This window comes from Cariama cristata, unplaced genomic scaffold (genome assembly GCF_000690535.1).
Source record: "Cariama cristata isolate BGI_N322 unplaced genomic scaffold, ASM69053v1 scaffold5159, whole genome shotgun sequence".
Classification (NCBI taxonomy): Eukaryota; Metazoa; Chordata; class Aves; order Cariamiformes; family Cariamidae; genus Cariama; species Cariama cristata.
The window spans coordinates 24577-37094 of NW_009637309.1; the positions used below are offsets into that span (position 1 = coordinate 24577).

At 46.8% G+C, this 12518-nt stretch overlaps 2 protein-coding genes across 2 annotated transcripts in view; both read right to left on the bottom strand.

The window, feature by feature from the left end:
• Positions 1–574: 574 nt before the first annotated feature.
• LOC104167878 (phytanoyl-CoA dioxygenase, peroxisomal-like) lies at positions 575–6734 on the bottom strand. Its single transcript, XM_009708270.1, is given in 8 exon segments — positions 575–713; positions 1523–1664; positions 1667–1710; positions 3345–3460; positions 4124–4289; positions 4503–4613; positions 4910–4943; positions 6638–6734. Coding segments are annotated over 8 exon segments (849 nt in total).
• Positions 6735–10968: 4234 nt separating this feature from the next.
• The window catches only part of PHYH (phytanoyl-CoA 2-hydroxylase), an 11921-nt gene continuing 10371 nt past the window's right edge, over positions 10969–12518 (bottom strand). The window contains exon 9 of the mRNA XM_009708266.1: positions 10969–11022. Within this exon, the coding sequence (XP_009706568.1) occupies positions 10969–11022 (54 nt within the window). The remainder of the gene's footprint in view (positions 11023–12518) is intronic.

A 12518-nucleotide genomic window follows, 5' to 3' on the forward strand; every position in this document is an offset into this window, starting at 1 on the left:
GGAGGAGGAACTCGCAGAGCTCCTCTGCTGCTTGCCAGAGACGTGAAGGGGCTGCCTGGAGGGCAAGGGCACCTCTCCAGCACAGGCAGCAAGAAGCAGCCTTATCAGTAAAAAGGCCAAAAATGCTTGCTAGTTACAAGATAAGGTCATGATTTAAGACTACCACAAGGTCTGAAGCAGAAGTCACCTTATATTTTGCACGTCCAAATTCAATCACTTCTTTCTCCAGGTGCTCTTGGTTCGTGTTCTTAACGTCAATTCAGTAGCACCCTGAGCTGGCAAAGTGATGGCTTATGCTCCACGTGAGGAAATTGCGCATCACTCACTACCACATTGATTACGAATGACCAGTGGAAAAAAACTCATGCATCCCACACCGTGGACATATGCGACCTAAAGCAATACTTCACCTCCTTGATCTCAAATGACCAGCAACCAGAGTGGTAATCAGAGAAGTCAGGGTCAGAGCAGATCTGTGTGTTCTGCACCCATCAACCCACTTATTTTGTAATCACTTCTTAGTTAAGAAGACTTTGATGGTGTTTAGCAGCTAAACAAATATTGACAGCTGTATCTACAGGTGGTATCCTACTTTTTGGAAACCTGATGTCTTGTTTTCTCCAGAGCCATGAATAAGCAGGGGGTGGAAGAACACCATGTCTCCCTTCTCCATGACAACGTGAACCCTGGGACGCTTCTCATAATTGCGGCAGCTCGTGGAAAAATTTGATTGGTGAACTCTAGAAGCCAAGGAAGAGTGGCAATAATTCAGTAACATTAGAACACTGTTTTTTCAGCTTAGAAGAAGAGATGCAAAGGCAGTTACTCATTTTCTTTCTTGAAGGTAGTACATTCAATGTTCCTGATGAAGAGTCTGCATGTTCGCCTACAAGCCTTGCTAATCAGTTATAAAGACTCATTTATAAAGAACCAGAATGGTCCACTCTGCTTTCTGGATCATCTTTGCACATCTCACAGGTAGCTCAGCTTCCTCAGACACACTTCATACACACATATGCTCACTTTCTCTTTTGACCTGCAAACCCCTATGAGAAATTTCCATCTCTCAACTAAATTGTTCTTCGTCTCCTTTCTAAAGTTAAATTCAAACAATTAAGAACTTCTCTCCACTGGGGAGAACAGAGAAGAGCACAGGGGCTGCACAAGTGTTGCTGGTTCCACTTCTGGGGTGTCAAGTCCAGCCTCCCGCTCCAAGCACAGCCATCACCAACTCTGGCCCAGGTCAGGATACATCCTTGCTTAGGAGGATAATATTGCTTGAAATTAAATTCTGGTCAATTGTTTGTCATCCAGTTTTCTTCTACAGGAAAATAAACATGTTTGCCTGGCAGGAACAAATTCAGAGAAGGAGAAAGCATCTTCAAACTTCGCAAGAATAGAGAAAAACGGTTGATCAGTGTGAACAAAGACCAGTTTGTAACAGACAGCTTCTCAGACACAGACTGTGTTGGAGTGTACCCACCAGCCAGAACGTGGTCCCCTCATGCACGCCCTTCCCAACCCCCCGTGCTGCTCTACCTCCCACTTTGGATAGCCTTGAGGCTTCAGGGGCTCCTTGTGCATCCCTGGCTGCACCACCAGGCACTCATTGTCCCCATCAGTCCTCTCCATGGTGGTCCAGGAGCACACAATGTGGTCCGCAGCTGGAAGGTGAAATAGTGCAAGTCCTGACGCATGGGGTGACGAGAACTCAGGTACCTGAAAGACAAGAAATGCGGGTGGCTGTACTGAAAAGTGTCTTCATGCACTTTAGATGTGACATAGAGTTGTCCTGAGGAACATCACGGCACTTATGGTGGTAATGGGTCCCAAGAAGCTGCTCCAAAGCTGCACTGTCTCTAAGCATGCTCCTTGCTGGCACTCTATTCTGAGGCTAAATGAGTTTAAATCTCACTCTAAGGCACAGTGAGACCCCAGATGTGGTTCTTGGGTCCGTAGTTGCTCTGTGGAGTTGTTGGGAATGGCATGAACAAACTGAGTGTTTTAATAACCCGACGGTGTTCTGTGCCCACGCAGAAGCTGGACACCTCAGAATAGGAAACAGCTCTGGTCTCAGCTCTGCTGAACTGCAAAAGCTTATGAAGAGTCCAATCAACTTTGAAAAAACTGTCATGTCGTTAATTAAACTTCCTTTTTCCCCCCATTTCTCTTTTATGAAGTAAGACTTCGATCTTCAGCACTAGAAGCCAAAGCCAGGGTTCAAAATCCTTCCTTTGGCATCTATTCAAGTCTCTTCATAGCAAAGCGCTGAGCGTGCAACCACTGTCAGCAAGGTCAGGAGTCAGACTAAATTTGACATTTCTGAACTGTTAGTCTGGAAAATAGCACATAAACCCTAAGCAAAGGATCTTCTCTGTATTTATTGTCTTTTACCAAGCTCTAGGAAGCACTTGTGTTTTCAACACATGTGAAATGTCAACCCTAAAAAAAAAAGTGCTTAAACAGCGGGGTTTCATGCAAGTGCAGATGGCTGAATAAGGAGCTGCGTGCTCCTTTTTGAAACCTGAATGCTGCTTTAAAAAAAAAATAGTTGAGGGACAGTTAACATTATACAAAAAGACCTAAACTGCAGTTGGAAATGATGTTTTAGATGTAACATGCAGTTAGATACAACAGCACTTCAATTTAGGAGGCACACACACATACCTCCCAATGTGTGAACCCAAACACGTACAGCAAACTGAAAGAGAAGAAACGTATCCCACCAAGCCAGGGCTAAACTAAAACACACTATTACCAAAATAACTTCATATATTTCCAGAATTTCTTTTAATTCAGTTCAATTCAATTCAATTTAAACAACTTTTATAAAATAGTGTCTTGGTTTTGACTGGGATAGAGTTAATTTTCTTCCTAGTAGCTGGTACAGTGCTGTGTTTTGGATTTAGGATGAGAATGATGTAGATAACACAGGAATGTTTCAGTTGTTGCTGAGCAGCGCTTACACCAAGTCAAGGACTTTTCAGCTTCTCACCCCACCCCACCAGCGAGGAGGCTGGGGGCACAAGAAGCTGGGAGGGGACACAGCCAGGACAGCTGACCCCAATGACCAAAGGGATATTCCACACCCTATGACGTCATGCCCAGTACATAAACTGGGGGGAAAGCTGGCTGGTGGCCGCTGCTTGGGAACTGGCTGGGCATCGGTGGGCGGGTAGTGAGAAATTGCATTGTGCATCACTTGTTTTGTAGATTCTAATTCTTTTATCATTCTTCTTCTTCTTCTTCATATTATTATTATTATGATCCCTTCCTTTTCTCTCCTGTTAAACTGTCTTTATCTCAACTCACGAATTACACAGCGACCCAGGCATACTAACAACTTCTGCATTTTCTTCTCCCTGGAGCTCTGCTTACCAGGATCTGGAAGTTTATTTATCAGCATCATTTGCATGGCCATTATGTTTGGCCCTGTGAAGTATACAACACATTTTAGGATCTACAGAGGAAAAAAGAGTAGAAAAAAAAAGATGTGTTTTATACTACAGTAATCGATTGCAAGTAAAAAAAACTAGGCAGGTCTGTACTGTAACTAACAGTTGACTGTGTTGTTCACGAGGGTGGACTTATTATCAGTGGTTTTATCCAAAATAAAAAACAAGCACAGGGAAACCACCTATAGATGCTGCCATAGTTGCAATGCTCACCTGTGCCTTTTCTGCTGCAGTGTACGCCGAGGCACTGCTGAAGGTCGCTGACTGCCAGGGCAACAGCTCAGGAGCTCCATGAAATCTCCTGTGTCCGCCTCTGATTCTCCAGCCAACCTGACTTTTGTAGTACTCCAGGATCCACAACAAGCCAATACATGAGGAACTGTACCTACACATTACATACATTAATATACTTTCTTATCTTATGAAAAGTGATGGGAATCTGCTGCTGATAACTACTCCAACATGAACATAGAGTACAAATCCATCTGATATTGGGTGAAGCATGTATTAAAGTAGGCCTGTACAGAACAGAGCATCGCATAACCATCCAGAAGGGCTAGTTTGGCCTGCCCAGCTCAGACATTGCCTTCACCTTGGCATTAAAACATATATATGTTCACAGATCTCGGTTAGGCTCTCCCACCACCATCCCCCTATTGGCTTTTTACTTTTGGCAGAGTACGGTGTCTAAACAACTCTTCATCTTCCTGGAAATCATGCACTTTATTAACTGTTTTTTCAGACTGAATGAAGTTGGGTCTGTGGATCTCATCTCTCATTATCAGAACTCCTGGTGGATTCGTCTCCTTGTTACAGATCCTCACAAACTCCTGCCTGCAAAGCAGAGGGAACCGGAGAAGCCAGAGCACATTTTAGCCATGTTTGGCCAGATTACTCTCCTGAAAGGCACTACTGCTACAGAGGAAGGTATCCAGCAATAGCGCGCACATCCATGTTGGGAGGATCCAGCTTCCCTCAGCTCCCCAGAGCTCCCTCGGGATGCTGCTGCCCACTGGAGCCCCAGCACCTTAGGCAAGTGCCCCGTACCTGAAGTGCTCAATGTCTTCATCAGAAATGAGCTTCCTAACGAGCAGATGCCCGTTGTCTTCATAGAACTGCCTTTGCTCTGTGGTGAGGACATCGTTGTCCGGGGTGTAGCTGAGACACAGAGGAGAAACACGTTAGTAGGGCTGGGCAGAACAACGGGAGTACCAGTGATGAGAAGCCGGCAGGAGCACAGTGCCGTATGGGGGACCGACGGCTGCTAGGGAGGGGCAGGCAGCCCCGTGCGGCGTGGGGGGGAGGACGGGCAGCCCCAGCCAGTGTCCTGGGGAGAATCGGTGAGAAACCCTCCCCGCAGCAGACACTGAGGGCACTTGGAAGAAAATAATTAAGTAGGAATTGAAATTCAATGTTCAATTTTTTATTTTTGTATAAATGCAGACACAGTTTACTGAAACATCTTTGGCTGAGCAACAGCACGAGCTGCTGCTGGAGCAGGAGCAGTTATTGGGGATATAAATTAAGGACTATACAATCAGGCACAATATGAGTACGAAAACATTATTGCAGAGAAATGACACCCCTCCCAACACTTGACAGGGAAAGCATGCAGAAAGGAAACCTTCAATTCATTTTAACAAGTTTAAACAAACATGGCCATGTTCTGCTAGGCAGAGAGAGCACGGTCTCGCCCAGAGGACAGCTAACCACCCCTTGCTAATAAAGCCTCACAACAGCTTTGTGTGTGGTATTGAAGCTTCACCCAAAGCCAGTTTAAACCTTCCCTGGTTAAGAGTCACACAAGGTGTGAGCACGGACACAGCCTGTGAGGAAGAAGAGGCACGTGCAGGGTGCAGGCAGGCAGTCAGAGCAGGGCGGGAAGCACCGCAGCAGGTCTCGGAGCAAAGGACGCCCATACGGAGGGCACTGCTGCATCAAGCTCAACAGGAGGTAAATGCTTCACCTCATGCTTCAGGTCTCAGTTTTGGTGGAAATGGGACATGGCCACTCAGGCTCTCCAGATGTCCAGGGTGCTGCTCCTACCCACAAAACCTCCAGGAGGGTCTTTCACCTTCTCTTCAGGCATCACAGAGCTGATGATGGAGACACAGGCACTGTTGAACCCCAGCTGTGGTGCCCTCCTCAGCACACCTCCACCTCCCAGAACGGGGGCACAGCAGACAAGTCCACCAGCACTGGACTCCATCCCAACACCTTCCTCCCGGGCTTTGCAGTGCCTCTTCCTCTCACTGGTTTTGCTCTTACCACCTTGCAACACTCAAAGGACAAGTTTGGATTGCTTGGACAACTGAAAAAAAGAGGCACACAGGCCGGGCAGGAGATGCCACCACCGGCAGCTCATTTTGGTGAAGACACAGAGTATTTAAACATTTCTCTTCCCTTCACACACATCCTTTTGGGAATAATGTATTCACAAGCACGTTAGCCAACTGCACAGGCAATATAATACCTGGGACCACTCAGAAGCAAGTAAACAGTTTTGGAGAGACTGGCACAGCAACGTTCAAGATTCAAATAACATCATTTCTTGTTCACAGGATGCTGGGAAACATTGTCAAATTAAAAAAACAAGCAAACAAAAAAAAAAAAGGCCTTTGTTCTAACAAGCCATTTTCAGTTTTCCAAATCCATCTCTCTCTGAGTTCCTGCACTATTCAGAAGAAAATCCTTCAACGCAAACCTGTAAAGGAGCCAGGAAGTCCAGACTTCTCCGTAGAACCTCCTCACCCCAGTCATCCAAGAAAAAGAAAGGCCTCAACCTGGGAAAGTCAAACTCCTAAATAATGCAGCAAGTAAGCTTCCTTGTCTGCTTGCAGTTTGAGGCAAGACGCTAAGTTCTAACACCGCTTTCCTTCCTGGCTCCCTTCAGAGCTGCAGATGAATTCACAGGTGTAAGAGCAAAGGTCTTGCAAAGGCAATTGTGAATGTGGCTTTTTCTCCGTTACCACCTTTCAGATGGTGAGAGAGGAGGCTGGGGATACCAAGTGCAGCACTCTTTGCTTTCTTACACCAAGCATCCAAGAAACCTCTCCAGGATCCTCTCTGCCCTTCTTCTGGAAGAAGACCATGCCTTGTGCTATCCAGCTCACAACACAGCTGATGTGGAGACCACTGTTTCTTCCCACTCACTCCCCCTACTCCCTTTCCATCCCAGCCACAGGTCAGAAAGGATACAGGAGCAGGGGCTGCACCCAGACGTGGGGATAAGTGCCATAGGACGGCATCCAGCCAAGCAGTTGGGTTTGTCTTTTCCATGATGACTCTGACAATAAGCAGATGTCACCAAGACCCCAGCTCACCATCCAGCACTTATAAGGTCTGAAGAGCGCTTGGGGCAGAGCTCAGCCGCAGCATGGGCAGGATCAAGATGACAGTCCCTGGGTGCCATTTGCTCCTCTTCACCTTCCCTGTGCATGTGCTGGCACCTCTGCATGCCCAGGAGCCTCTCAAGAAGCTGTGGGTCTCACCAGCTGGGCTGGGCAAAGGGCAGGAGTGAAGGAACAAGAAGGTTTGGGGACAGGAGGGCTTGTTGCTAGAGGCTTGGAAGTAGGTGGAGAAAGTTCAAGCATGATTTTATACACTCCCTTTCCTCTACTCTGCTCATTCGCAGCTGCCAGCAGCTGCCACCATGGCTGCGAGGACAGAGCCAACAAGTGTGCAGAACCCAGCACCTGACAAGCTCAGTCATGCACCGCATCTGTGCTGGCACGGGTGGTTTGCAAAGTTAAACAGTGCAATGGCTCCTGTCCTCTAAGAGCGCCCTGCTGGGAAAGAAAAAGCCTGGAGGCGAAATCCTGGAGTAGGGAGAGAAGGAAAAGTGATGCTAGCTTAAAAATGGGGAGCTGCAAACAGAGGTTGCAAAGGCCTTGTATTCTCCTCAAGCTGGGACATACTTACAAATTATATATTCAATATACACTGTACTTAGCAGCGCACTTAGCACTCTCATCTGCCTACATTAACTCTGTGAGTGGTATTTGAGAGGAGATAAACATTGAGATTGAATACGGATCCATAACAGACCTGCAGCACAGTTGAGAAGATGATTTTCATCATCTTTGCACATGGCCCTGTTGCCATCATGCCATAAAGACTCACTGCTCCTGCAAAGCGGACTTCAGCCCCACCATGTCATGGTTCAGACGAGCTTGTGCCATCGGTGTGACAGTCCGTTCATCCTCACTTTTCCCTCAAGCTCTATGCCGTGAAGCAGACACTGCTGAAAGGTGGGGTTTGTCCTGCTGGAATTTGCTGTCCTTCATCTTTCCCCTTTCCCTGGACCAACTTCACAGTCCTGTGGGTCAAGGCACTTGCTGTGGGAGGGAAGGTGGAGGTACAACTCTTGCTGCAAGGACCAGGAGTGGATTGAATGCGGCACGTGTTCATTACAAACTGGGGTCAACTTTCCTTCAGTCTCTTTGGACTCCAAAAAAAGGTGGAGGCCACAGGCTGAACGTGGTCCTTCTCTTGGCAGGGGTCTTCCTTTTTTTCACATGAGTTTTTCACAGGATAGCAAAAAAAAAAAAAATCCCCTTTCCGATGGAACTAGCTTGATAGTTTGGGATTGCAAAAACCATTGAGGGATGGGCACTGTGTTTGGGAAGGGCACTTGGGTTCCTGCCCTTGTTCTTCACAGGGCCACGGCACGCTGGGCAGGTTTCCTTCTGGAAAAAAATTAAGCTTGGGGCAGCAGGTGACTTGGTTAATTATTGCTTTTCGTCTCCTCCTCCCCTTCCTGCTGCCATGGGGGTAATTCAAAGAAGAGGGAATCTGGACCTGAAGGCTGATAAGACCTCGCAGCTCTCCCGTGGCGGCAGCTCCCTCTGCAGACACCAGCCTGAGATGCCCGAATCAGGGGCACTGTACTGCCAGGAAACCAAACCCTAAGAGATACTTGGTTGTGGTTTTGGTTTTTACCCAGAAAGCCAAGTGCTGGAGACTGAGATGAATTTCTAGCCATGAATTTCCACTGGTGGGGCATGTGCTTTGGAAACCTGCGATTGCAGAATCTCTGCTGGCTGGGATGGGTGAGAACAGGAACAAGAAAGCACTTACCAGATAGATCCCTCGCACAGGAGGTCACATTTACATGAACTGATGAAGCATCCTTTGGACTCCCACCCTTGCTCAAATATCCTGTGAGGAATTGTTTGTAGATCTTTACTCTCCCAGGGACATGGTCCTGCACCCATGAGTGTGTAGCTTTGCTGAGAAAGAGCCAAGAAGCCCTGATGGATCTGGCTCTGCCCAGGGTCATTTTGGGAGGCAGAGATCAGACTCCTTGGCATTGCTAGGATGCAGCTGAGCTGGCCTTGCACACAGTCGAGTGGAACTTGCCTAAGCTTAGTCTTCCCCAGGCTCTGGAGTATCCTCGACCGGTTGTTGTAGGAAGGAGTGAGGACAGGAGTCTCTCATCAGGTGGGGCAACTGCTGAGTTGAGATGATCTACGAGGTCTTTGATGGGTTTGTTCTTCTGAAAGTGGAAATTTAAGCCTAAATCCATAGGCAGAGATGTGCAAATTTTTAAAAACAAAGCCAAATTTCTTCCTTTCCTTCTCTCTCCCAGCCGTAGTAAGAGAAATTCAGTCTGGAAACTCTGGGAATCTGATGGACAGCTGTGGCTCTTCTCTGTGGTCACAGCTCCCTCTGCAGTCAAGTCAGCTACACCAGTAGACAGTGAAGTCTCCATGTATCCTGTGTCGTGAACCAAACAGGATACTCTAAGTCCTCACAAAAATCCCAAGGAGAGCACCAGCTAGGCTGTGTGCCACAGCTCAGCAAAGTCAACAGAGGAACCTCCAACTCACTGGAAATCATTCACTTAGGCTCATGCAGCAAGCAAAGACCAGGCTGAGAAGGTCCAAGTCTGGAGAGGCATCACGGCACATCTCCCCAAGAGCAGGATCAGTGCCAGGGTTATACAGAGCACATGGGAAGAGATGCAGGAACCAGGATACTCAAAATCACCCACTGAGCAAGGCTGGGGGTCTGTCCTAAAGTCTCCCCCTCATCAGACGTCTTGGTGTTGTGGTCAAACCGGAGACTACCAAGAAGGTAGGTCTGTCTCCAGGTGGGAACCACAGCCCAGATACCTCACCCGGCCACCAAGGGTTTAGGACTAACGCAATGACTGTGCTCAAACCTCACCTTGCACAAAAGCCTCCTCTGCGTTACATTGTCATGCATGAAATGACTGCAACAGCTTTGACTTGCAGCCGCTTGTTTAGGCAGTCCCCTGGGGGAGAAGATTTTGAGCCTTGTGGGTCAAGGACAGGACTGCACCTGATCTCCTGCCTCAACCAAGTGACCTCCCGAGCGGCAGGATAAAAGAGCAGAAGGAGCCATGAGAGCCCATCAGTGCAGCCTTTGGTGCTCTTTTGGCACCTTCTTTGGGTGGAAGAGGGGAGTGGAGAACAGCAGAGGATTGACATTTTGCACTGGGGTATTCAACGACACACCCACCACCAGAATTTCTGAGCAACAGAAATAATACAACACAGCCCTCGAATGCAGTTTTTCTCTGATTTAATCTGTATTTCAAACACTAGATTCTGAAAACAAAAGAATCTTTCAGAAAGCAGGGAAAAACACTGTGAAAGGCAAGAGGATCATTTCAGAGCACATCGCTCCACCCTGCCACCAGTGCATCCTGAGGAGCATCCAACCACCTCCCCAACTTGGCAGCACCAAAAAGCACCTTTTCCCAGACCCGCCAGACTCAGAGGAGGACTCCCTCATTTCACACAGCCTTGGATCGGTTTTGCAAGGCCAACGGGATGCCGGTTTGCTGGCCCAGTAGCTCCCAATCCTGTCAGCAACATAGTTCACTTGTGCCAGCGCTGCTCCGTGAGATACAGTGACACACCACGTCATGTTCGAGGAACTCTACTAGCGATCATGTTCCAGCCCATCAGTCCCATTTTTCCATGAGTGGTTGCTGCGTCTTCTTAATCCAGCTCCTTATAGCATTGATTCTGCTGGTAACAATATTCCCATCTTCATCAGTTGTACTACTAACTTCCCATGTGAGCTCATACAGAGAGCTTGAGTGAAACTCCGACTCATTTTATTTCTTGTGCATAGAAAAGGAAGTTGGAAATGTTGGAAATTCTTGCATAAAATCTTATGTTAGTATAGCATCATTCCAAAGGTATGTCATGTGAGAAACCTTTAAAAAAACAAGAATGAAAACATCAAGAAAATCAAGGTGTTCTTTCAAGACCTTAACTCTTTGATTGTCTAAGATAACCACAGCAAATCTCTGTTTTTCTAGATTAGGATTTCTTTGACAGACATCAGCTGTTCAACCTCAGTGCAATTATTTTGTATTAGCATAAAATTATTTTGCAATGCAGCATTTGGCTAAGTTACCAATACAGAGGTCAACAAAGCACACGTAATTCTGCCTGCCGAGGCAGGGTCTGCACTCTCCCACCAGAGAATCTCATTTTCAGGCACGTGTTTTCCATCCTGCTCTTCAGAGGTTGTTCTACAGGTTAATTCTTTCCCCTTGCACAAGCCGTGCTCGGAAGTTCCAAACATCCTTCAAAACAAAAATGAGACAAAGGAAAAGCCTTGAAGGCCAGCAAAAACAGTGACTAGGATTCCAGTTTAGAGAGGTGGAAACAGATACAGCATTCTCAGCTTAGCTACCTACCCACATAAACATACCAAAACATTTATTGAATATCATTTCAAACCCTAAATATCAAGAACAAAAATACAGCCCAAACTAAGGAAGAGATGCAACCTCCACCCCCAGGAGACAGGTTGTTTGCAGGCATTACATGGATGGCAAGACGCCCATGCTTCAATGCTGGAAGGCGGCAGGAGAGGAAACACGAGCAGCACAGAGAACATTACGCTTGCAGAAGTCGCCCTCGCCTGCTTTTGCACACAGTGCCTCCCTCATGCGCCTTTGGGCGATCAAAAATCTCCCTAACTGACTACACCTTGCATACTGCTGCCCGCGAGCAAGTGATATTCCTTGTGCAGCAGAAACCAGTAGGAAATAACGGATACGAATGCAAACCCTTAGCCAGAAATCAGGTGCTGGGCAGGCATTGCTGCAGATTGTAAAGCAGAGAAGACCACCATTGTTTGCTTCACGCAAGTAAGTCTTGGGCAAGCTCCCACCTCAGTTTCCCTGGGTGAGGATTACTTAGTTATTATTATTCTTGTGAAGGTGAAATATAAGAGCTAGGCACTCCTCTGAGAGAAAGTTCCAACTCTGGTTAAAAAAAGATTGAAGGTACATGAAAACACACAGACTTATCCGAGGCTTGTATGGGCACAACCTCATTTCCACTCACAAAAAGGAGAGAGCCTCACTAAGCATCACTTTGGATTTCAGTCTGTACCTAAATAACTCCAGGAATCGAAAGTCAAGCAAGCTGTAACTTTACAGACAACATGTAAGATCAGGCTTGCAAAATGCAGCTGGACACCCCACCATCCCCAGGCACACTGTGGGAAAAAACAAAACAAAACAAAAACCCCAACAGTGGAAAAGAAAGTCCCCTCCTCCAAAATGCCCTAGATATTGTAATATCTGTAAAATATGTAAACTTTAAAAGAAAATCGCTGCCTGTTTCATGTAGACTTTACTGCCTTGATACTGGCTGTGCACATGTTTGCGAACTGCTGCGGATTAAGAAATTCAGAACATTTCCACTCCAGTAACAAGGTTTATTTTTCTTTCAGTGGCTGAATCCCTGAAGAATTTGCTTTCTATTTTACACAATGGTTTCAGTTACGGAGCAAGAGTCCATTACCCCCTCTTTTTTGGGGGCAAGGGCAGATGTATATTGCTGCTGACATACCTGCTGTAGCCTCAAGTCTAAACAATTGATGTGGAACTATATTTAACCAAAAAAATTCAGTCTACTATTGCAGTCAGATGTGGCTACTTGTTTTAAAAGGCATGTAGTGATAGCACAAGGGGCAATGGCTTTAAACTGGAAGAGGAAAGATTTACATCAGATATTAGGAAGAAATTCTTCACCATGAGGGTGGTGAGGCACTGGGACAGGTTGCCTA